The sequence below is a fragment of the Aythya fuligula genome, chromosome 29, assembly GCF_009819795.1.
Source record: "Aythya fuligula isolate bAytFul2 chromosome 29, bAytFul2.pri, whole genome shotgun sequence".
Taxonomy (NCBI): Eukaryota; Metazoa; Chordata; class Aves; order Anseriformes; family Anatidae; genus Aythya; species Aythya fuligula.
This window is the reverse complement of record NC_045587.1, coordinates 1,889,262-1,914,072: the sequence shown is the minus strand read 5'-3', so window position 1 is coordinate 1,914,072 and position 24,811 is coordinate 1,889,262. Positions and strand designations below refer to the sequence as shown.

At 58.1% G+C, this 24,811-nt stretch overlaps 2 protein-coding genes across 3 annotated transcripts; one reads left to right on the top strand and one right to left on the bottom strand.

The window, feature by feature from the left end:
• Positions 1–284: 284 nt before the first annotated feature.
• On the top strand, positions 285–3,571 carry MCRS1 (microspherule protein 1). Its single transcript, XM_032204772.1, is given in 15 exon segments — positions 285–342; positions 876–1,005; positions 1,119–1,257; positions 1,337–1,495; positions 1,594–1,647; positions 1,649–1,707; positions 1,804–1,912; positions 2,026–2,164; positions 2,275–2,350; positions 2,451–2,479; positions 2,631–2,723; positions 2,839–2,921; positions 3,028–3,115; positions 3,194–3,321; positions 3,409–3,571. Coding segments are annotated over 14 exon segments (1,353 nt in total). The 5' UTR covers positions 285–342; positions 876–895; the 3' UTR covers positions 3,496–3,571.
• Positions 3,572–4,225: 654 nt separating this feature from the next.
• Positions 4,226–24,473, bottom strand: SPATS2 (spermatogenesis associated serine rich 2). Of its 2 annotated transcripts, none has more exons than XM_032204897.1 (12): positions 24,397–24,473; positions 18,384–18,463; positions 17,995–18,103; positions 17,138–17,187; positions 15,683–15,941; positions 15,231–15,443; positions 13,318–13,453; positions 7,640–7,698; positions 6,912–7,021; positions 5,859–5,961; positions 5,349–5,566; positions 4,226–5,254 (listed from the first exon to the last, which is right to left on the bottom strand). In XM_032204897.1, the coding sequence occupies exons 1-12, from the start codon at positions 24,419–24,421 to the stop codon at positions 4,976–4,978; spliced, it is 1,641 nt and encodes a 546-aa protein (XP_032060788.1). In that variant the 5' UTR covers positions 24,422–24,473; the 3' UTR covers positions 4,226–4,975. The 2 variants fall into 2 exon arrangements, with proteins under 2 accessions (XP_032060788.1, XP_032060789.1); XM_032204898.1 differs by having other exon boundaries at positions 15,231–15,440.
• Positions 24,474–24,811: the final 338 nt, after the last annotated feature.

Below are 24,811 nucleotides of genomic sequence, written 5' to 3'. Positions count from 1 at the left end.
GGCGGGCTCTGGGAGCGGCCATGATGGGTGCGGCCGTGTCATCTGCCGTGGCCGCGCGGAGCCCTCATTGTGGGGACACCGGGGGCCCTGTGGCCATGTCCCCGGGCCTGTCCCCGTACCCCCAAGGTTGGCCCCATCGGCAACAGCGCCTCGGGGAAAGCAGGGGCGCGGCCCTGCCCTCAAGCAAGATGGCGGCGCCCTGACCCAAGATGGCGCCGGGCTGGCGACACGCGCGGCCTTTGGGCTGACGTCAGAACCGCTTCCGCCGCCACCCGGAAGCGGCCCGTCCATGGAGGCGCCCAGGCCGAGGCCGTCGCGGAGCCGCCGCCGCTCCCGGGGATGGTGAGAGCGGGGCCGGGCCGCGGCCCGAGGGGTCCCGCGGGTGCCCCCCCGTGCCCTTCGCACCCCCTCATCCCCTCGGGATCCCCCCGGGACCCCGCTTGGCCCCCCCAGGATCTCCCGGTCCCCTCCGGTTCCCTCCGGTGCTCCCCGGGACCTCCCCGGTTCCCCTCAGGACCCCCCCGCCCCCCCCTCCAGGACCTCGCGTGTCCCCCCCCGGGTCCCTTCCCGGCTTCTATAACGGGTCCGAGCCCCTCCGAGCCCCCCCCCCCGGGACCTCCCCGGTTTCCTCCGGTCCCCGCGGCACCTCCCCGGTTCCCCACCCCCCCCCCCGGCCCCTTCCGTGTCCTCCCCCACCCCCCCGATCCACCCCCGCCACCCCCCCGACCCCCCAGACCTCCTGTCCCCTCCCCGGTCTCCCCCGGTCCCCCCCCAGCCCCTGTAACGGGTCCGAGCCCCTCCGAGCTCCCCCCCCGGTTCCCTCCCGGTCCGGTTCCCGGTTCCAGCCGCGGACCGTCGCCCCCTGCCCCCCCCAGAGGTGCTGTCCCCCGACCTGATGGCGTCGGGCGCTGCGAGCCGCTCCGAGGACGAGGAGTCGCTGGCGGGGCAGAAACGGGGCTTGGCCCAGGCCTCGGGCGCCATCCCGAAGCGCCGCAGCTCCTCACGGTACGGTACCGGGGTACCGGGGGGCTGGGGGGGGGGTCAGGGGGGCACGGGGCTGGATCCAGCCCCGGGAAGGGGACGGGGTGGCAGAGCCAGAGCCGCCTCGTGCCCTCCAGGTTCATCAAGAGGAAGAAATTTGATGATGAGCTGGTAGAGAGCAGCCTGGCCAAGTCCTCCAGCCGGGCTAAGGGCGCCGGCGGCGTGGAGCCGGGGCGCTGCTCGGGCAGCGAGCCCTCTTCCAGCGAGAAGAAGAAGGTGAGGAAGCAGCGGGGGGCGTTTCGGGGCACCTGGGGGTATGTGGAGAGACCCCCAACGCCCCTCGCTGCCCGCCCAGGTCTCCAAGTCCGTGTCCGCCCCCGTGGCGCCCAGCCCCGTCCCGACCCCCGGCCTCGCCAAGCGGATGAAGAAGAGCAAGCAGCCCCTGCAGGTGACGAAGGACCTGGGCCGCTGGAAACCTGCCGATGACCTCCTGCTCATCAACGCCGTGCTGCAGGTAACGGCCCCGGCTCTCCCCGGGGTCTCGGTGGAGGGGCGTGGGGGGGGTTCTGCAGCCCCTGGCGGAGCCGTGCCCTCACCCGGGGGCTTTCCCAGACCAACGACCTCACCTCGGTGCACTTGGGCGTGAAGTTCAGCTGCCGCTTCAACCTGCGGGAGATCCAGGAGCGCTGGTACGCGCTGCTCTACGACCCCATCATCTCCAAGTGAGCACGGGGCCGGGCCTGGGGGGGCAGCGCAACCCCTTGGGGGGGCAGCGGGGGCCGCAGGGGCTCTCACTCTGTGCCCCCCACGCCCCCCCCCAAGGCTGGCTTGCCAGGCCATGCGGCAGCTTCACCCCGAGGCCATCGCCGCCATCCAGAGCAAGGTGCTGTTCAGCAAAGCCGAGGAGCAGCTGCTGAACAAGGTGGGATCGGTAAGAGACGGCAGGGCTGGGGGGTTTCTTATGGGCTGGGGGGGCTCCAGGCTGGCATCTCCCCCTCTTGAGGGGCGTCCTCGGTGCCACATGTCCCTTGTCCCCCCCTGCAGAGCAGCCAGCCCACGCTCGACACCTTCCAGGAGCTCCTCCACAAGCACCCCGACGTCTTCTACCCCTCGCGGACGGCCAAGGCCCTGCAGCTGCACTGGCAGCTCATGAAGCAGTACTACCTGCTGGATGACCAGACCGGTGAGCCACGCGTCCCCCCCGTGCCCCGTGTGTCCCCCCCTGTGCCCCACACCCCCCAAAAATCCCTCGACCTCTGCCCCCCTCACTCCCTCCCCTCCTGTGCCTTCCAGTACAGCCGCTGCCCAAAGGGGACCAAGTGCTCAACTTCTCGGACGCTGAGGACATGCTGGATGACAGCAAGCTGAAGTGAGGTTTGGGGGGGTCCTGGGGGGCAGAGGAGGGTGCTGGGGGGGTGCAGGGGTGCTGGGGGGGGGCCGTGTCTGATCCTGCCTCTTGTCTTCTGCAGGGACGTGCGGGATGAGGTGCTGGAGCACGGTGAGTGCAGCCCACTCCTGGCCATGCTGCCGGGTGGCCCATATTAGCTGGGGGGGGGGGGCAAATCAGCACGGGGAGCTCTGGGGGGGGTTGGTGGGGGTCGTTGGGGGTCAGGTGCCCCCCCCCAGCTCCCTTCTCCCTCTCTCCCCAGAGCTGACCGTGGCCGACCGGCGCCAGAAGCGGGAGATCCGGCAGCTGGAGCAGGAGCTGCACAAGTGGCAGGTGCTGGTCGACAGCATCACGGGTGAGAGCTTGGAGCAGCCGGTTTTTCCATCTGTCTGTCCGTCCGTCCATCTGTCTGTCCGTCCTTCCATTCGTCTGCTTCCCCCCCCCCCAAATCTTCCCCCTCTTTCCCCCAGGCATGAGCTCCCCGGACTTCGACAGCCAGACGCTGGCCGTGCTGCGGGGCCGCATGGTGCGCTACCTCATGCGCTCCCGGGAGGTGAGTGCGGGGCTGAGCCCCCCCCCCAGGGGAAACCCCCCCAGGGGAAACCCCCCCCAGCCCCCGGAAGCCCCCCCCCAGCCTCCCCTCGCTCCCCCCTCCCCAGATCACGCTGGGCAGAGCCACCAAGGACAACCAGATCGACGTGGACCTGGCGCTGGAGGGCCCAGCCTGGAAGATCTCCCGCAAGCAAGGTGGGAACGGGGCCGGGCTGCTTTTGGGGGGGGGTTTCTGGGTGTGCTCCCCCCTCACACGCTGCTGCCCCCCTCCAGGGGTCATCAAACTGAAGAACAACGGGGATTTCTTCATCGCCAACGAGGGCCGGCGCCCCATCTACATCGACGGGCGGCCCGTGCTCGGGGGCAACAAGTGGAAGCTCAACAACAACTCGGTGGTGGAGGTCAGTGGGGGGGCGCTCAGGGGTCCCGGGGGGGACGCTCAGGGGTCGCGGGGGGGGCTCACTCACCCCCTGCCTCCCCCCCTGCAGATCGCCAGCCTGCGCTTCGTCTTCCTCATCAACCAGGACCTGATCGCGCTCATCAAGGCGGAGGCGGCCAAGCTGGCCCAGCAGTGAGGAGGGGGTGGGGGCTGCTCTGTGCGGCCCCCCCCCGCCCCACACTGGGTGCTGGGGGGCGTCCCCCCGGCCTCCCCCAGGGGTTGGAGGCTGCAGGAAATAAAATGTTTTACTCCAGCCCGTGTTTGTCACTGGGGTCGGGACACAGGACCCCGAGCTCCTGGGCCGTGGGGGGGGGGCGGTACCCCTCAATTATTTTTACCCCTCCCCATTGGTACCGCGGGTGCCCGCTGCCTCATTTGCATATATTTGCATAGGAGCAGCCTGGGGGGTGCTGCTTGCCCTGGGGAGGCCAGCAGGGGGCTCCCCGCTCCCCTCTCCGGGGCTTTTCCCAGGGACCGGGGCTGCAGCCCCCCCCTGCCACTTGCCAGCCCCGGGGGGGGCACGGCGAGGGCAGAAAGGGAATTTACAGCCACGGGGGGGGCAGCACCAGCCCCCAGCGTGTGCCTGGTTCCTCCCAATCCCCCCCCAACCCCTTCTGAGCCCCCCCACCCCCTTCCCAGTGCCACCGCACTCACACATCCCACTGAAACGGGGGGGCAGAAAAAAAACAGGAAAGCTTTTGGCCAGGAGCCCCTCACATTGGTGCCATCCCCATGGGCACCGGAGCCCCCCCGGCACCACCCCCTGCCCCGGTAAAGCCCCCCCGAGGTGGGACCGGCTCCGTTCTGCTGCAATGGGGAGGGAGGGGGGCAGAGGGGCCCGTCCTCAGTATCACGGCACGGACGGCGGCGGTGAACGTGAACGTCTTTATTCGAACAAGGCTAAAGGAGGACCCGTCGCGCTTCCCACCTGGTATCGCCTAGGATTAGCTCTGCTAATTGATATTGCTATAAATTTAATTTAGGGACAGAGGCCGCGGAAGGAAGGGGAAGGCGAGAAGGGGGGGAGTGAATAAAATGAAGAGATTTCCCCCCAAACATAACAAGAAGAGAGAGGAGCGAAGGGTGCAAACACTGGGTGCGCGTTCCCCCCCCCCTCATGCCCTGAAGGCGGGGGTCTGGATTTCTGCCAGACCCCCCAAAATGCAGCCCCCGGCTCCCCCAAAACCACCTCCAGCCCCCGTTTCGCAGCGCTCAGCCTCATTGCCAGCACGAGGCCGGGGCTGCCACGGGCTCCTCCGAGGTGAGCCCCCAGTGGTGGCACACAGGAAACATAAAAAGAGGCTGGGGGCTGTGTTGGGGCCCCCCCCTGCCGATGGTGGGGTCGGAGCCACAGGGATTTATGGAGGGGAAAGGAAAAGGTGAAAGAAAGGGGAGCGTGGGGAGGGCTGAACACAGGGGGACAGCGCAGCACAGGCGTGAGAACACGGCAGACAACGGAGGGGGGGAAGAAAAAGGGATGAGAAGGAAAAGAAAAAACCAACCGAACCGTGGCATTGAGAACAGAGAAGTGTAAACTTTCCTTCGGTATCAACTCTAGCTAGGAGCTTCCTACAGTCTTGTTCCCTCGCCGGCCCGGAGGGGAGAGCGTGGTGCCCTCAGGAGCTGGCTCCCTCCTGGCGGCTGGCTCGGGGCTTGCGCTGGGGCAGCCCCGCGCTGTGCGTGCTGGGGGGGACGGGGCCGAGCTCCGGGGGCTGCGGCCGGCGGGGGCTGCCCAGGGGCTGGCCCCCCGGGGGGTTCGGATGCTTTCCGTGCGCCTGGCCCGGCCCGCTCCGGTGTCGGTTCCCGCTGGGTCTCCCGGTGGCGGCGGGGGGACCGGGGTGGTGCTGGCCTTGGGACCTGAAAGTGGCTCCTGGGCGCCTGTTCCCCGGAGCAGCCTGGAAGGGAAAAGGGTGGGAGGGTGAGCGAGGGCGGACGGGGGCAGCTCCGGTGCCCCCAAAACAGAGGGAGCTGCCCTGGGGGTGCGGGTACCTCTCGGGGAGGCTGGGGGGGGCGGCTGCTGGTGGCCCCCAGCGCTGCTGCCTCTGCAGGGGCCGAGGGTTTCTTGCTCGCTGTGGTAAGGCTCGAGGCGGAGGCAGAGGCACAGGCGGGGCTGGAGGGAGCGGAGGGCTCGCTGGGACTGCTCAGGGGCACGGCTGTGACAGAGCTGCACCGGGAGCGGGTGGAGTAGCTGTTCTTTGGATGAGAAACTGGAAGAGAAATAGCCCAAAATTCGCCTTCTGCATGCGGGAACCCAACCACTCGCCCCCCCCAGCTGCTGCTGGGGCAGCTCGGGGCTGGAGCTGAAGGATTGAACAGCAACAGAGCTTTTTGTGGCAAGATTAAACTTCTGTTGTGGGGACCCTAAAGGGGCACAGCTCACGGGGAAAGGAAGGAGAACAGAGCCCCAGGCAAGGGAGGGCTGTCCCGCAGCCGACTCCTCTCCCATTGTTACATTTTGGGGACAGACAGTGCAGTTTTGGCAGCTCCCAGCCCGCTCACCTTGCCCGAAGGAGGCGATGCTCTTCTTCAGCACGTCCAGATCGCAGGTGAACCGCGCCACCCTGCCCAGCTCCTCGTCGTACTTCCTCTCGCTCACGAAGTGCTTCAGAGAAAAGAGAGAAAACGCGTTAATTCAGCCCGGGCACCGAGTTACAGAGCACAGGAATGGGAGACGGAGACAAAGCTCTCCTGTTTTGGCCTAGTAACGGGTATCTGAGCTGCTTGAAAAGCCTCGGCTGAGAAGGCAGGCGGCTACAAGGACTTAAGGAAACCAATGAACAGATTTTTATCCTGCATGACTTTCTCCTCCATGCAAACAGCCTTCCTCGGGCCCCGGGAACCCAGCTGCAGCCTCACAGCAGCTCCAGTCCACAGCCAGCGCTGTGCAGGCCTCTGCTCTGGATGCTCAGAGGCAACAGGTTCCTCGGCTGCACTAATCCTGCTACAGGGGCGAGTGCTGCAGGAGAACAGAGGTGACAGCAGCTCGGTTTTCAAGCTGGAGTTTAATTGATCCTTCACGCAACTTCGCACTGACCTCTTGTGACAGGAGCTGGTGTGCCGGCGAGCAGAAGTGTTTTACAGAATATAAAAGCAACTCATGCACAGCAGGCAGGCTCTCCGAGCTAGGTGGAAAGGCAGAGGTCAGCCTGCACCAGCGGGAGGTTTTCACTACTGCTCCGAGGACAAAGCTGCAGCTTGGCCACGTTCCCGGCCCCTGTGCCAGTTCACAATGGCTGAAGGTTGAACTGCACGCACCGGGGTTAATGTTTGGATGGTCGTTTGTTGGCTGAAGTCAGTATTTTATAAACACAAAACATGCTAAGAGTGAAGATTTGGGATGCAGGGTCCCAGGCCCTGCTGCGTGGCTGCAGACAGCAGGATGCAGAGCGCTGGTGACGCTTTTGGACGCTACGGAGAGCAGGAAAGCCTTGCACACAACACAGAACTGCACCCAGAAGCACCAAGAACCCAGGAGGTTACAAAAAAAGTGTGCTGTGTTTGGGTGAGAGTTAGATCAGGTTAGATCAGACAGGAGCAGAGCGGGAAGCTCACCTTTATGTCAGCTCTGAGCTCGACCAGCTGCTCCTCCGACATCCGCACCGCCACGTCAGTCATCTTCTTCAGGGCCTCGGCTTTCCTCTGTCGGCTCACCAGGATTTCCACTGCAGAACAGATCGCAGCTCAGATCGACACCGGAGCAGCCCCAGCCCCTTATTGGTAAGCAGCAGGAGCCCCACAGCCCCCACGGACAGCCCCGTGCCAGCTGCAGAGCAGCCCCAGCTCCCCCCGCCGCAGCCACTCGCGTCTCCAGACGCAGACAGAACCTGAGCTGGGAGCTGACTCGGAGACGGGCACGACACGCAGCTTTAGCAGCTTTGCCTCGCTCCTCTCCCCATGCTAACTACTTCCCCGGGGCCTCCTGGACTCAGGGGGTTGGTGCCGTGTCCCCGTGGAGCTTCCTAACGGCACCAGGCAGGCTGACAAAGCCCGTTCCAGCTGCCCAAAATGCCAAAGTGCTCAGCAACGGCTGTCAGAAGGGTGCAGCTCATCCCCCCCCTCTAACGGGGGCACAGAGCACACAGGCTGTGACCTATGTCAGGCAGCAAACAATCTGATCAGATAGCTCAAGGTACAGGGCAAGTTCTGGCTGCGCAGCACACTCCGTATTTAGAACAACGTGAGCAGGAAATAAATCAAAATCTGCTCCTCGGGGGGCTGCCTCTTTAGGGCGCAGCAGCACCTGCAGCTCGCCGGGTGCTGGAATAAAGCTGGAGCCTTACTTGCTTCTGCTTTCACTTTGTCCATTTCAGCCAGCAACGCCACCTCGCGATCCATAAGGCTGGGGAAAAAAACAGAGAAAGGAAAAGGATTTAGTAACCAAACAAAGGGGACACGAGATCCTACGGCAGAGGCGCAGCGGTGGCGGTTTGTGGGTTTGTCGGCCAGCGAGCGGAGACCAACAGAGGGCAGCAGGAGCCCGCCGCCAGCCCGGCTTTGTTCCGAGCGGTGCTGCAGGCTCTGCTGGCACAAAACTTGCTCTGGTCAGCGCGGAGCACGGCGCTGCCTTCCCCAAATTCAGCTGGGTGCGTGGTCACCTTACTCCGGTAAAGTCAGAGCCACTTGGCAAGGGCAGAGGGAACGGCAGCTGTGCCGCTGGACTTTAACAGAGCAAAGCGAGGGCGCAGCTCGTGGGAGAGTTGCTCAGGGCACCGACCAGCAGGGCAGGATGGGATCCTCGGCTCCGGGTATTCAGGCACCTCTTCCCCCACAGCAGCCACTGTGAAGCCACCTGGTTGCATTGCTTCACTCTTACAGCCTCGGTAGTTAATTAAACCTAGAAAAGCGTCCAGAATCCCCAGCTCGGGTGCTCTGCCTCACTTCACGGCAGGGCGCACGCTGCCGATCCCAAAAGGCTGCAGGGCTGACTCGGGAGCAGTCCCCACCACCCACCTCTTACGGTCCAAGGGTTTTTCACCCAGGGTGGGAGCACCCCAGGGGGTCACAGCGAAGCATCGCCCCTCGCCAGGAGGCTCCGCGTGCCTCGAGCGTGTCCGTTGCCACGAGACCGTGATTCCCCCGGGTGTCACAGCAGCAGTCTTTGTGCAAGCAGAGCCGTGCAGCTACCAAATTCAGCACGTTTGGGCGACCGAGAGCCTGCCAGCACGGCAGGGCAGGGCAGGGAGCTCTGCAACACCCTCGCTCGCAGCCTGAAGAGGAGGGCTCCGGTCCCACCGAGTGACCAGGGTTACAACGGGAGAGGAAACACCAGTGCTCCCACTCCGGCCAGAGCCAGGTACTGGTGGCTGCTGTTCTGCACTGTAAGGAATCCAACCCCTCACACACACCCTCCTGGAAATGTTTCTGCACTACGCCTCCCACAGCAAATCCTCAGCTGTGCCAGCGGCATCGCTGCAGCTCACCTCCCCTCGGCCACCGCCAGCGGCTTCAACACGTCCAACACCTAGCCTGTAACGTTCATTTCAGTTCCTGTTCTCTAAACATACGTCCTGGTTTCGGCTAGGAGGGAGCTAATTTTCCCCCTAGCAGCTGTCACGGTGCTGTGTTTGGGATTCAGGATGAGAACAGCCTTGATAACACCCCGGTGTTTTAATTGTGGCAGAGCAGTGCTCGCACCGAGCCAAGGACGTTTCAGCTCCTCGCTGTCCTGCCAGCGGGCTGGGGGTGCAGCAAGGAGCGGGGGGGGCGACAGACCCAGGACAGCTGACCCCAAACTGGCCAAAGGGGCATTCCGTACCTTATGGGGTCAGGCTGGGAATTAATATAGGGGGCTGGCTGGGTTAGGGGGACCGGGTGGTGAGCAATGGCATTGGTGCATCGCTTGTTTGTGCACATTATTAGCAGTAGTACTATTACCATTATTATTTTCCTTTCTTGTCCTAACAAACTGCCTCTGTCTCAACCCACAGCCTTTCATTTCCTTCTCATTCTCTCCCCCATCCCAGAGAGGGATGGGAGAGGGCGAGGGAACGGCGCAGTGACAGCAAAGCTCGCCTTGCACGCGTGAGCTTTCCGCTGCTTGCAGTGCAGACACCGAATTAGACCGAGGGCGATATCAGCAAAGCACAGGGGCAGCCCTTCAGCACAGGCCACGGGCTTTTTCAGCGAGAAAAGGTTTGCCTGAAGATGGGAAGAGTATTTATTTTAGCAGCCGCCTGAAAGGGAACCCACAGGGCAGCTGAAATGCAAACTCGAGCCGCGGCTCCCGCTCCTCTGCATGTCAGAGAGGATGGAAGCGAGATCAATTTAAACAATTCCCTCTGAACAGCAGCTTTGACATTTGGCGGCTTCTGTTGATTTATCGCTCTGTCCATCTGCCTTTTCAGGGCAGGAATTGTTCCTGCTCGGAGCACAGCAGGGGCCTGATCCAGGTCAGGCACTCTCAGCCCAACTGCGCAAATACAACAGCGTGTGTCAAAAGCTACGCTAATAAGGCTTCACCTTGTTTCCAGCCGTCCCCAGTGCAGCTCGACCTGGCTCCACAACAGCAGAAGCAAGGGCAGGGTCCAGGGAGATGCCCCCGGTGCCTGCCCGGGGCCACATCACCGCAGGAATCCCCTGGAGCTGCAGCTGAAAGGGTGCGAGCGTGGCCACGACGATTAACCGGGTGCAGGAACAGGCTGGCCACGCTACCCACCCCATAAACATCCCCTCCCTGAGCACACACATCACTCCCTGGGAGCCAGTGCCTGCGTTCCAGGGGCTGGTTCGGGCTTCCTCCCGCAGGCAGACCCACACGCACCCCGGCACAGCTTCCAGCCTGCGTCCCTTTGTAATTTAATTTACTCAGCAGAGCTCAGCTGGAGGCCTTTACCCAATTTTACAGTTGGGCTGGCTGAGGAACAGAGGTCAAGTTGCTCAGCCCGAGCTTTGCGTGACGAGTGACTCAGAGCAGTCCCCAGCTCTCTTCCACCCCGAGAAGCCCCCCCCAGGGCTTCTGCTCCCCGCTGCCCCAACCGCCTGCCCCCGGCTCCGTGCTGCTCTGTCCCGGGACACGAACACAAACCTGCCTCTGCCAGAAGGGCTGGGCTCGAAGAAAGGGAGCTGAGGAAGAAAGAGGGGCAGCAGATGAACCAGGAGCTGCTGAAGATGAAATAAAGCTGAGTGCTTGGCTCAGACCCAGCCGCCAGGAGAGGGGCTCTCGGCCCCGTGCCCACCTCGGTGTGCAGCGCTGAGCTCACCCACCCCACCCTAAAGGCTCGGGGGGGCTCTGATTTGCTGCTTTCCCTGCCAGAAGAAAATATTTTTCCTGCAGGAAAAATATTCTGGGAATTGGGGACTGTCGGGACTCCCTCGTTCAGGTTACCCCATCGTCCCCCAGCCCACAGGGCTGCAGGAAAGCTGGGGAGGGACTCTGTAAGGGGGTGGGGTGGTAGGAAAAGGAGTAATGGCTTTAAAGTAAAAGAGGGCAGGCTTACATTAGATAAAAGGAAGAAATTCTTCACTCTGAGGGTGGCGGGGCACTGGAACCGGCTGCCCTGAGGAGCTGTGGGTGCCCCATCCCCAGCAGTGCCCAAGGCCAGGCTGGATGGGGCTGGGGGCAGGTCCATGGGAGGGGTCCCGTCCACGGCAGGGGCTTGGGATCAGATGGGCTCTGAGGTCCCTTCTAACACAAACCACTCCATGATTGCATGATAAATCCTCTCACAGCAGGAAACCCACCCCTGCCCCTCGGGGTGGATTTCGGAGATGTGTCGTGTGCCTGGCCTCGGTGCAGGTCTGCCCACGGCGTGTTTCTGGCGAGGGGATGAAGCCCGGAGCCCTCGCTGGTTAAAAGGCCACCCGAGGTGCGTCTGTGACACACAGGAGCTGGAACGGTCCCCGCTTTGCTTCTCATGTTTCCTGTTTCAGATGAACAAACCTGCCTTTAAATCAGGTTTGCCTTTGGTAGGACGCCAGCCGGAGCAGTGATTCAGCAAGAGGATTTAACTGCCGGATCTCGTCCTATGCCACGGGGTTTTAAAATCCACTAATTGTTCTCTGGGTCAGGAGTGGGGGGGGGGGGGGAGAGAAAAAAAAGAAAGCTGTGACGGAACAAATGACGTCTCAGCTCACCGGCGGCTGCATCACTTTCGGGAAAAGGAAGGTGAATCTTTCCTGAATGCCCTAACTGCAGAGGGGCTGCCTGTGGGCTGCGTGGGGCCGGTGCCTTGCTGGGTGTTTGTCAGAAGGTTCCTGGTGGCCCCGTGCCAGGGGAAAAGGCTCCCGGTGGCCCCGTGCCAGGCCGGCTCCCGGAACCGTGCGTCCTGCTTCGCCCGCCCGCCCTATGGGAGCAGCGCCGCGGGCCTGGACTTGGGTCTTTAACCTCGCCGAACGTGAAGCAAGCCTTCTGCAGGTGATAACACAAAGCCAAAGGGTGAGGATTGCTTATACAGAGCCGGGCACGGTAACCAGCAGAATGACATTTTCCGAAGCAAGGGAGGGTTTTAGGTGATGTTGTAAGGTTGGGAGGCCGATAAAACCCAGCAGAACCCACTGCGTGCAGCGGTGACGCTGAATCGGCCTCAGTCGTGACTCGGCAGCCACTATCAGCAGGGGCTGATATGAATACGAACACACCCGAGTTAGGGCTACAAATCTCTCAGCCATCAGCGGGGAAAATCCCCTCCTGCCACAGCTTTTCCAGAGCACGAGAGGGGCTGGGAGCTCCTCGTCCAGCTTTGGCTCAGAGACCACAAGTGTTAGAAAGGATCAAAACAGGGGGGAGGGCACGCAGACACTGCCAACCCTGCCTCTCCCTCTCCCTCTCACCTCTTTTGTTGAGTTCAAAAGTCATCCATAAACACTCTTTGTCACTATTTTTAGCACATGCTGAATTTAAATGCACGGGCAGCATTCTGCTCCAGGAGAGCACTTCCTGGTAGCAAAGTTCAACACAAGTACACGCAGGAGAAAAAAAAAAAAAGCCCAGGCTGAACAACCAAGTTCGCTGAAGGGCTTCAGAATTCGGCAATCTTTACATCACTACCACTAAACACTCTTGCCTCTGAGGCCACAGAGTTTACAGACACAGATAGCTTTTGACACAGATTTGCACGTCTGCCAAGTCTCTAATCCTTCGGCGTGATAGCAGCGGTTTAGTTACTTGTCAAATATTACTCACTCCAGGCAAGGAGAACTCTCTGTGCAGTTTCTTATGAATATTTCTCCACGAAAAGCAATCATGTTTGTATAACCAAGAAGAACAACTTCTCACTAATACACTCAGTCAGCCAGGACAGCAAGTGCATCTGATGTTAGGACTTTTGGAATATCGCCTTAAAGCACTTACCCAAAACAATGAAAACGTTCATTAAAAAGACCTGATTACACACGTAGGGAACATCGTGCCCAGTATTAAGAGCTTGGTTTAAAAAGGGAGAAGTAATGCTCTACAGAATGATCCTTATTGTGTATTTATGCCTTGGGAAGGATCCTGCTCTTCCACATTCTATTGAACCCTCATTTGAAGACGTCAAATATAAATGTTTGTTTTGAAAAGACGCAAGCTGCCGCACTCTTTGCTCCCAACACCTCTCCTTCCAGCACCTAGCAGCCAGCAGTTATCTGGAGAGTTCCTTGCCTTATCTGTGTCTAAGATGGCTTTATGGTGCCAGGTTAACTCTCGGACAAAAGCAGTGCCAAAGATCGTCAAGGACCCGGATGGACACACCGAAGCCTCGAAGGTGCTTTAGCCTCCTGCTGCACGAGGGGGATGACAGCTCAAACGCAGGCCCGGCAAAGCTGCCTGCAAAGAAGGCTTCTAAAAACTGCAGAGCACAGGACTTTAGACTCCAGCTTATTCTTTACAACATGCTGAGCTCTCAGACGCTGAAGAACGGTGCTTGGCCAGCAAGGCAAACACCAGCATGCCATTAGGCTGACTAGAAAGCTGAAGTCCTATTCCAAACCCATTGATCTTAATCCTCAACATCTGGATCCGTTCCTACATTTTACTTACCTGCTCTGCAGTTCAGCAAAGACCTGCTTCATCTTCTTAATGGAAGCATCCATTTCCTCTTTCACCACCACCCGGTACCGAGCCAGTGAAACGGTGCAGCGCTGGAGATCCTTCACTGATTTTTCAATATTAGAACCTACCAAGAGACAGGGAGAGCTCAAACAGCCGTGTCAATCACACTGCTAAATCCTCCCACCAGGGATAAATCAAGAGATGGCTTTCCCTCTTATTTTAACACCGTGCACTGCTTGGTTTTAAAAATTTCCTTCCCCAGCACAAAGGCACTAGGTTCAGCAGGGGCAGCCCTAGAGATTTTCCTGCTTAGGAAAGAGCTTCCAGAGCTTGTGGAATTTCCTTCAGTGGGCAGAGATGTCCCTCCACATTTTCAAATACATGACGAGAATCATAGAATTTCTTCCTTATACCTAATCTAAGCCTACCCTCTTTTAATTTAAAGCCATTACTCCTTGTCCTACCACCGTACTTACACCAAATGCATCTCTGAGTCGCTTCCGTGTGTGAGAAACCAAGTGGTGTTTTTGCAACAGAAGGTGTTTTTGCAGTGGAAAATTCCACTAACCTTGCATATCCAACAGTGATTGTGTGGCACAGCAGTGGGGAGTTACGTTAAGCAGATAAGGGGAAGGTCCCACTGTCCCAAAATAAGGATAGCTAAGAACAACAGGATGAGCAGCACAAAATCAGTAAAAACAAAAATCACGGGCCCTCTAGTCATGAGAGAAGGAGGAAAAAGAAAAGGAAACGGAGAAATTAACAGTTGGTCAAATTAAATTATACATATAAGGTATAGAAGTGCGTCGAGTAGGTTGTGTCAGCCAAAAAAAAATATGTGTCAGCCTGTAGTACTCAGCCAAAGAGGAAATGGGAGAAATCAGGTGTTGGGTAATAGGGAATAATATAAGGTTATGATAAACTTCTACTGCGTGCTCCTGCTTGCAGGACGCTTGCCATTGCAATCATAAATAAAATAGCTTCACAGAAGACCCTGTCTGAAAAAATAGAGATTTTTCTTGCATGTGTTAGGGACAGGAAACAAGGGAAACGAATTCAGCTCCCAAGACCAGCACACAGCATCACTGAGTGAAACGGCTCTTTGCCTGGGGAAGAGAAGTATCTCGGGAGCTAAAATTAAATCTGTACAAAAGGTTATTTCCTCAGCCCAGGAGACGAGAGGATTGGCTCTCTGCTGCCAGGGTTAGTCTCTGCGTCCCAGCTCACCATCAGGGCGCAGCACCTTGCCCGTGCCCTCCGCAGCTTGCCGGAGTGCAGTTGCCCCCTGCCAAGCTCCATTAACAACTGCTCATTACAGCTTTGGCGTGCAGCACCAAGGTGAACCACCACCACCGCGTCTCACCGCGCTAAGTATAATAACTGCGAGCACAATCGGGGTCTCTGAGGTCCTTCCTGTCCCCCCTTGTTATTGTAAGAACTCAGCTGTGGAGAAAGCACTCAAAGGAGGAAAAAAAATGTGGTGGAAGGAGGCTGTCACTTCTTGTAACGGGGCTGGACCAAACTTCTGGCCTCGTGACAAATTCTCACAAAAGATGAGAAACAACCTAAAGGCTCGGTGAGGGAGCACGCAGAAGAATGGGCTAAACGTATGCAGCGAGACTGGCTGCCTCCTCCCCGGCTTCTCACACACACATGGGTTTGCTGCCCCGGGCACTACAGCTAAACTGCTGTCAAGATTCCCCACTGTGCATAGGGGAGAAGAGGAGAAGAGTGCGAGTCGGTGGCCAGATAATACGAAGCACGTTAGCTTGCATTAAAATCAAAGTCCAGCACGCCTCACCGCTATCTGCCAGCGACACCGCGGAAGAGGTGGTGAGAATTTGGCCAGCAGCAACCTGCCGTGGCACCGGAGTGGGTGCAGACCCCCCCCAGGGCCTTACCGAGCTTCTTGTTGGCGGGTGAGACGGGAACATCGTCCAGCCGCGCTCCGGGCAGGCAGGCAGGAGCCGAGGTGCTCGCCGTGGATCTGGACAGAGACCTGCTAGCGCTCCTCTGCTCAGGCCGCTGTCTAAGAGATGAAGGGCTCTGGGAAGGATGCATGGTGAGCGATTTTGTGTCAAAGCCTGCTATTCCATTCTCTAGCTCAGGCACTGCTGTAGAAAAGCACACTCGTTTACAGGGGAACGCGAGGAGGACAGCAGAGCCCTGACCGCCTCTTTACGACAGCGAGCAGAAAGCAGAAAGCGAGGCGAGCTGCTCGCTCCTGAAGAGCCGTCCAAAGAGCTCGGCACCCAGAGCTGACCCGAAACAAAGGAACCCAACGGGCAAGAGGCAGCCCTCTGCTCTTTAAAGGCTCGGTGCCCGTCTCCTGCGGCACCCTACAGAGACTGACCTGTTCTATCAGGCATGGCTGGTGCGGCGGACTCGCAATCCTCTAGCTCCCTGGCATCAACCGAGAGCGCATCCAAACGTTCGCTGAGCGAGTCCACAGACTCGGTGTCGTGGGCGCAGCCGTTCACATGGTAACCGTTAATCCCACCCTGCTCCGAGTCCGCCGACGGCTCCTCTTCAGTGGGCACCAATTTCCCGGGGTCTGCGAGGCCAGGGCTCGGCTCGGCTTGCGGTTTCGGTTTGGTTTTCTTCTTCTTGTTCTGAGGATTAGGCATCCGCGCCACAAAGGGGGGAAAGAAAGAAAAAAAAAAAAAACAAAAACACGTTAAGCTTAATTCCTAAAGGGAAAATTAAGCTTATGCTTACTGGCTGAAAGTAGCTGAATTAAGTGCTTTTTCGGCCAGCCTGGCTGTTGATCCTATTAACAGTCGGAGGGATTTATTCCACAATGAGGACAGATACGGGGGCATTAACGCGACACGAATGCGTTATCCTCTCTGGCGGTGCGCCAGCGAGACCAAGGCTGCGTAACCGATGGGCAACGGGAGAGATTTGGGGCCACAACCCGCAGCAGCCCCGCGCCGCTCGGGGGGAGCTCCCAGGGCTTTCTGCGGCAGCCAGGCAGAACTTTCTTTTATTCCAGTCCTCGCTCTGACAAAAATTCCCCCGTTTCCCAGCACGTGGCTGTGCAGTCGCAGTTTCTCCCTCCCCGTTTCATTCTGGTGCTTTTCAAGAATTCAAAGGAGCCCTTCTGAATAATTACGATTTGATTCTTGCCCTGGTGGATTTAGACATTATAATATCAAGTCCTGGAACTTTGCAAATCTTTATTTAACCGTTTCACAGGGGTCTGAGCAGAGAACTAGGCAAAACAGGCGAGGAAGCTTACATGACACAGAAATATATTTCCACAGACCTCAGCATTAAATGCAACTGTTCAGCTCCAAAGGTTACCGATGAAAAATGGAACTGCACGACTATCCGAACAGTGAATTACAGAGCTCTGTGGAAATAAAGGGACCTGAGAAAGATTTACTTCAGCGTGGGGCTGGGAGTGTGGATTAGGGGTCCTGCGGAGGGTCAGCAGAATAAAAGCTATCGCTAGGGCAGTAAGTCTCGAAGCCTTTTTTCCGCTGCTGCACCCACCACAATGTGCCTGACAACTAAATTGAATGCAAATGGGGTGAGACGATGATGTTTACAACTTGCACTGAAGTTACCGTGTAAATCATTGCCCTGAATGGTGAGGCACCTGAAAACCTAGTGAGCGTCTCGGGGAGTCTGCTCTGCTACCATCAATATACGCGTTTGTTCTCTGCTTTCTTTTCTCATTGAAATTATGAGGAATGCTTGCTGTTCTCTGCAGCCTGGATTTATGCCCTCCCTCATCCTCAAAAAAAAAAAATAAATAAAAAAGGAGATAAATACCTTAGTAAAGTATATTTAAAGGCATTACCTTTTTTTTGCCTGTTACAGTCCACTCTTTCAGTACTTCGCTGGCATTGCCTAAAACAAAAAGGCAGAGGTGAGCGGTGGACAAGGCACCTGCCTCCAGCCCTTTCACGTGGAAGCACCTCCACACCTGGCACCAGCCGTGACACTTCCTACGCCCAGCAGTTTCAGTTCTCTTGGCTGACGTAACAAAAGGATCGGTTTCGTTTTTGCTCTGGCCCGAAGAGGACTACACCCTTAGTACACAGGCCAGCTGTTTCCAGACAAACATCCTTGCTTTGGCTCTGTCACAGCACAGGTTTGGGTGTTCAGAGCCCTGCAGGAGCAGTTCTGAGCTCGGGGGCAGACACACACTGGATTTCTCTTCCAGGGACCCCAGCTCAGAATGCCCAAAGCCTCCATGGGTTCAGTGTGGCTGTCTGTGCTGGTCAGCACAGCAACAAGAGCAGCAAAGCGAGGGGCAGCATCACCAGCAGGGTCAGAAAACCCATCTAACACAGCACAAAGCACAGACAGCAACTCTGGAAGCTGAAGACGTGCCTGGTTTTGCACACAAGAGCAAGAGTTTCTGTGATTGCACACCGAACACCCATTACCTAACGAGCTATCGAGTACTTCTCTCTGCCTTGACCCCCGGATGGACAAACACCACCAGAAATTGGGAAGGAATTGGCTGCTGCTCGCCTTTGTGCAGAGCTTGTACTTGGGCGTGCTGGGAAGCTCCAAGAGCTCCCTGCCAACTGGGGCACTTACACACAGCCCCAGCTGCACGAGCACTGTTGCTTCCCAAAAAAGGTCCACGGACAGGGCAGGTCCGAGTCCCGAGGCCACAAAGCCAGCCAAAAAACCCACCACGGTTACCTTCCATGAAGGCCTGCACCGTTCTGTCCACGCAGTTGTCGAAGTGCTGCAGCACGAGGACGATCTCGTTGTTGCTCCTGTTGGGGACGATGGCACGCACTGCGCTGATCTGGAGGGAAGGGAAGAGGTGACACGTAAACCACCCGCTTTCCCCCGCGCTGTGCCTGCAGCGACCCTTCTGCAAGCAGTCTGAAACCCTTAACTGATGACTTCCTTATAAAACTTTAATGTGCCGGGACGATTTAGCCTGAATAAAATTTTGCTTTTGACAGAACTGCAGTTAGCTCCCAGACAGAAGCATATTTCACCTCCGAGAGCAGATAAAGATACAGCGTTCACGAGCTCTTCCACAGCACGTGGCGAGTTCAGGTCTCGGCAGACACATTTACCTTCTCCTTCATGTTTTCAAAGGTTCCTCCTTGGGCCATCACGGTGTTGGACTGCACATCAAAAATAAACCCAGACGGATCTGTGAAGACAAAGGAGAGGGAGGCTGTCTTCTGAACAACAGGCACCAGGAGGCGTTTGGAGGGAGACGAAGCGAGGTCAGCCCCGGCTGGTTGCCTTGCCGGGGAGGAGGCTGAAATCCTACAGACGCACAGCGTCCGCGGGCCGCTCCTGTTACCGGAGGGTAACCAGCCGTGACGTCCCAGCCTCGCTCCAGGACCAGGTTCTGTTTCACCAGCCGGGGTGCCACGAAGTAATCCCGGCTGCACCCAGCATGCCAACGCCCCGCTGACCTCAGGAAGCCAATAAAACTCTGACACCAACCACGGGGCAGAGCCGTGAGCCAACAAACACAAGCCCCAGCAGGGCTGGCCCGCGAGAGAGCCTCGCTGAGGCCGACCCGTTCCACCCCCCCCGTTTCTGCATTAATCTTTTACTGAGCCCAGTAATAAAGAGTTAATGACAGCCTCAGCGCGAGAGCCTTGGAGCAGCGCGCTCACCAATTTCCTCCACCTGGAGGTACAAATGGCAAGCAGCCTGATAAATGGGGTTGAAGATTCAGCCGCTCGCGCTCCCCGCCAGCTGTGATCTCCAAGGTAATGCTTCTTTTCCAAAAGAGACCCGCAATTGAGGTGGCCATCGCCAACAGCTCTGCTCCCTGCCAGCGAGCAAAGGTCGCCGAAATCCGCGGGCCCTGCTGCGAGAGAGCACCACGAGGGGCTGGGATCCCAGACCCACGCTGGATTTGGCTGCCAAAGGTTTGCGCAGCCCAGATTTCAGGTTTGCTACGGAAAAGGGACAAAACAGATCACAGGTGGGCACCCCAGCCCCCTCACCTCCTGCTCCAAACCCCTACAAGCCCTTTCCAGGGCCTTCCCATGCACACACAGCACCGAGGGCAGATTTCTTACGAGGGCACCAGCTCGGGCATGAGGCCGGGGTCCTCCTGCCGAGCTCCTCAGCCGGGTTCCTGCAGGTGCCACCGCTCGGTGGCTCCGGGGACAGGGCCACCGGCGGGGACAGGGCAGCTCGCCCGGTCACTGCCCTGTGCCGTAGCCCAGCCCGCTGTTCCCAGCTGCTGATTCACGTTCCTTCCCTCACCTCCCCTAAATAACTTGTACGCGGCGTTGAGACACACCATTGACTCTCGCGGTTCCCAGACATTGATGTAGCATTTAAACCGCGATGCCTCCAAATACAGTGACAGAATTGTGAGCATGATGGAAAGGTCAGGCTCTTATTAAGGCTACAGATGAACGGTTAAATTCTTCCCCGCTCCATCCTCACTGGCTGCAGCCCCATGAGCAAGATTTTCTCGAGTTTCCGGAGCTCGCAGGAGTTTGAGCTCCCAACTTTGCAGCCCTTAATCTTGTAAATGGCCTTCAGATTCCCATCGCCGAGTGAGGATTCGCAATCTTTTTTCAGAACCCTCCTCGCAGAGCGGTCCACCGAGGACCCAGGTGCCAGGGAAGATGAAGCTTGGCTCCCCCCAGCAGCACCTTCTCAATCCCATCCCTCCCACATCTCTATTTGCGCTCGGTCTTCCAGGGCACCGGACCTGTCAGCGCCGCGTTCCCAGCTGCCTCTCCAGCTCCCCGTCGCTCCGCCACGGCCCGAGTCCTCCTTGGTGCGAAAACGTTTATCATGCAAAAATTATGCAACGGAGACTACGCCGTATACATTTGATATTGCCCAGGAGCACTGCCAGGCATCATTAAAAGGGCTGCTGGCGCTCGGGTCTCTCGTGGTAGCGGCTACTTGCAAGAGTAGACGGAATTTAAAGCGCTCACGTCCTCGCCGACACCATCCTGGCTGCCACTGGTGGCTCTGGGATTTGGGGAATGAACATCTTAGCGGGGACAGAGAGCCCCTCAGCACCGCCAGGGCTCTGACTGTGCCCGACGTGCCGAGGCTCTCCGCTGCTCGGGCTGAGCTGCGCTCCTCGAAGCCGGCACCACGCGGTGCTACCCCGGTGATTTGATGTGATAAACTCCAGGGGCGACGCTAACGGCCTTAATTGCCTCTGTGTTCCCAGCTGTATCCTCCAGGAAAACGGGGTGGCAAGAGATCATTCATCCCCCATCCTTTACTGCTGCGTTTCAGTGCTATTTCTCGGCCTGATCGCTCCTCCTCAACAGGAACACCGAGGGCACCAGGAGGAATCCACCCTACCCAATATCCCACTGCCGGCTTCTTTCAGTCTGCTCCTCCTGCAACTCTGCTAATTAGCCCTTCCTGCACAAGACGCCTGCAAGAATTACAGCTACACCCTCAGAAAGCTCTGCTTCTTGGCAGCCAGCAATCAGAACAGCCTGGGGCAGACACGGGCCAAGTGTGGTGGCCCCCCAAAGCCTCCTTGCTACGGCAGCACCGAAAGCCCTGCTCCGAGCGATGCCGGGCTCGTGAGGCCCCAGCATCGCTGCCTGGAGTGCAGCTGAGATTTGGTTAAATTGGGAAATATTTACGGGGTCTGCAGCTTCTCAGGTCGGTGGTAACCACGCCGGCTCTGCCAGGCACAGCTCTGCCACGGAACACGAAGCACCTGAAGCATCCTCCTGCTCAGGGCGAGGTAGAACGCCTTCGCTCCACCGGCCTGCTCTTTCAGGCGTATCCGTAGAGGAAAATACCCCAAAACATGGGTAAATCAGGATTTCCGGAAGAAACGCTGTTTAAAAGATCACGTCCGTGGGAGCTGTTTGTGGTTCCGCTGCTCCCAGGCTCCAGGCGTTGCACTTCAAGCTCCACAGCTCGTGTTTGGCAGCCCGGAGCGTGCTGCTTTTCCTTAAAAACTCTGTCCCCACGCCCTGCTCTTGGGGAACCAAACCTAAGCTCTCTCCCCGTGAATTTGAGGGCAATAAGTACGAAACTGGGGTGGAATCAACACCGGTCTGCTTGGGATCAGTTCGGGATGCTGCCACCGATACGTTTTGTTGACATCTAATTGAGCAAAACTACGAGTGTTCCAGCACCTGCCGGGTAGAAATTAACGCCGTGCTTTACAGGGATGCAGAACAAAAGAAAAATGAGGTCTCCTGCAGGACTTGACAGCTACCTCTGCTTGTTCTTACGATCCAGGAGAACAAACGCCACCACCGTGCGCATCTGTGAGCCCTCCCTGCCACCAAAACGCACGGAGCCACGCGAGGGGCTGTGCTTGGCCGATGAACTCCCTTTGCTCAGCCTCCGTCATCGCTCGCTGCCGGGGTCCACTCAAAAACCGGGGCTTGGTGCCTCCAGCAGCTGCCGTGGAAACTATTTCAGTGCCCAAAGAGAGCGCCACGCGATGCAAAGGCAGCCTGAGGAGGTGGCAGCTGCACGGCAGGGTTTTGCTAGGCAAGAAACCCTGCTTAATTTCTCAGATTGGTTTGAAGGGCCCAAGCATGCACGCTGTGTTTGAGTCCAAACCTGACACAGGAAAGGGATCGGGGCCACAAGGGGGACCTGCAACCCCGAGATCTCCCCCCTGAGAGGGACAGAAGCAGGACGCCGTGATGCACCAACGCATGCTGCATCCCACGCAACAGGCCTGATGGCTTGGAAGAGGGGGAAAATTGAACGAGGAATTAAAACAAAGATTGCCTGCAACAGGCTGAACGCGCTGTGGGGCGGCTCTCCGAGCACGAGGCTGGGCAGCGCCTCTGCTTTCAGCACACGAGCAGTGGGGCAGTTTTGGGGAGCCTGCCCACGTTGCCCTTCCCCAGCTGGCTCCCATCCGCACGCAGGGGATGGAAAAATCAAATCGAACCTGGAGACGGAGGGATGCGGCCAGAGCCCCCACGGGCTCCTGGCATCAGCCCCTCACAAGCCAGGAGGGGATTTATGGGGTTACAAAATGTGCTCCACGTCCAGCTCCGTGTGTTCCCTGCACGACTCCGAGCGGCGTGGAGATCTCCTGCTCCGTGGGTCCTGCCCCAAGTCCTCCAGGCACGGGCTGAGCACACAGCGAGCAGCCAGGTTGTGCCAAACAGCTTCTCCTCCTCCTCGAGTGCCGTGCGGGTAAACAAAGGGGGAGATTCAAAGGATTCAAAGGGAACTCCTCACTCCGCCGTGCAGGCTCCCTGCTGCTCTGGCTGAAACCTCCTTTGCCAGCGACCGATCCCAGAGACCCTTCCCCTCTCCGAAACTCACGCAAGGCGATTTCTCATCCGTCGAAACGGCTCCGTGATGCATCCAGATGAGCAGGAGCGCGAGCGCCGCTCGGTTCAGGCACCTGGCACGCCTACAGCCGCGGGCTGATGTCCGGAAACAAGATTTATGTGATTGCTTTGTATCCCGGGGTCAGCAGTCATTCCCGAGCCCGGTGCTGCTTTCACTCAAATCAATTAATCGAGTCGGAAGGGGGGATGAGAGGGAACACGCTCGCTTGGCACTGGGAGGGGGGGAAGAGAAGCGCTGGGAACCGCGGATCACTAAGCCAACGGATCTCCCAGACGCTGGAAAAATATTTATCGAGCAGTCTGGCATCACGGAGACTACCTGCCCTCCGAATTTCTGAATCGCCCCTTACCGAGTGGGTGAGGGCTGAGAGGAGCCGTCCGGCGCAGCCCAGGGGATGGAGCTAGACGTGGGTGCGCACACGGGTTTGGAACGGGGCTGATTTCACGCCTGGGCTGCAGGCTGAAGCGTTTTCCCTTCTGATGAGTTGAGGGGTTCACAAAGGGCCGGGGCTCTTCTAGGCGGCAGCAGCAGCAGGTGGGTTCTTGATTCGGTTTCAAACCTGCTGCATTATTTACCACGGCTCAAACTCGTTCTGCACCTCTCAACACCTCTCTCCGGCCCTCTCTTACGCAGCACACGGCTTTTGCTTTGCCTTCAGAAGAAAGAGCAACTGAAGAGGCGATCCTCACCTGGCCAAACCCAGGCCCTCACAGAGGGCTGGGAAACACCACAGCACCACGCTGACACCGTGAGCAGCAAAGGAGCACCCCAAAGCCGGGCCCAGCACGGCAGCAGCTCTCCCTGTCCCTCCCCAGCAGTCTCCCAGAGCCTTCTTCCCTTGCCCTGCCCGGCCGCAATAATTCCTCCCTGCCCCTCAAGGAGCATTTTCTCTCCCTGTGTGCTCAGCACCAGCAGCTGCCGGGCTCCACGTCCAGCAGCTGGGAAAAGGCAATTTCGTTACGACTTGCACCGAGGCTTCCGAAAGCACAGCCACAGACACAGCATTTTAAAAGCCGTTCAAGAATCACCCCGCGCTGTAATTTCCATAACTGCTGCTAATTGCTTCAAATCGTGCCCGGGTCTAGCTGTCAGAGGACAGCAGGGCCCCTCAGGTAGGCACCGCCGCTACGCCAAAGCTGCTCGGAGAAAGGAAATCTACAGAGAACAAAAGCTCTTCTCCTGAGGCAGAGGACACGAATTGTCAAACCCGTGCGCCTTAAATTATTAATTAGCAGTCGGCTCAAATAAAAAGAAACTCGTAACCCTCCACCCCTCCCCGCGCTCCCTGGAATTAATGCTTCACGTGTGGCAGCTGAGATCCCTCGCTGAAATACGCTGCTCGATGCAGCTTTGCCTCTGAACGTGCAACGGCAAAGGAAGGGGACGGGGTGAAGCTCGGCAGATTTAATCCCACAGCCGCCCCGACAGCACGCCGGGGAGGGGAAGCCTCGCACGGCCGCCGCTGGGGACCCCAGGGAGGAGGGGAGAAAATAATAAGTTTGGCTCTGCAACTCCTCAGCCGCTGAAAATCTTTCTCTCCTGCTTTCTGACAGCGGAGGCGCGGCAATATTACCATCAGACCTGTCCAGCTGGACACCTGAAACGCTGCTAGAAATGTCAGCAAACCCAACAGGTTGCACCGTGTCACCACGAGAGTGACAATAAGCTGTCAAGTGACATTAGCAGCCTGGAAGGGAGCATAGCAAAAGCAATTAACCCCTTCCCTAATTGATAACTTCGGAATCAATCGTGCTGTTTATTGGCATTTTGACTGCACCACAGCCGCACGCATCTTACCTTTCGGATTTTGCTTTTTAGACATCTCGGCGTGTTTGCGCTAACGTCCAGCTACAGAAGACGGGGGGGGAAAAATAGAAAAAAAAAAAAAAAAAAAAGAGAGAGAAGAAAAAAAAAAAAAAGAAAAAGAGTCCTTGCCCTCGAGTACCGTAGCTGGCAGTTGTAATTCACACGCCGCCTTGTTTCAACGCGGGAAGCGGCAGATATCTGGTTTGGGATGGCAAAATCCCAGCTGCGAGGGCAGGCAGGGTCTGGAGTTGTCAGAATCGTGCTGACAGGCCAGCAGAGCACCGCGGCTCCTTCCTCTGAAAAGCAGCTCCTTGTCACGCCGCCTGACTGCTGCCGTTGGTGTCGGTCTTCTCGGGTTCTGAGTAGGAAAAGGAGGAAAAAAAAAAAAAAAACACAACAAAGGAAG

Bases quoted from the DNA above. Each gene is read 5' to 3' on its own strand.
- SPATS2 (XM_032204897.1), bottom strand. From the start codon at position 24,421: ATGTCTAAAAAGCAAAATCCGAAAG. The intron at 15,942-17,137 runs GTAATGCCTTTA...CCTAATCCTCAG, and splicing joins CTGTAACAGGCAAAAAAAAG to AACAAGAAGAAGAAAACCAA. The intron at 5,962-6,911 runs GTGAGCTTCCCG...TTTTCTCTGAAG, and splicing joins AGCTCAGAGCTGACATAAAG to CACTTCGTGAGCGAGAGGAA.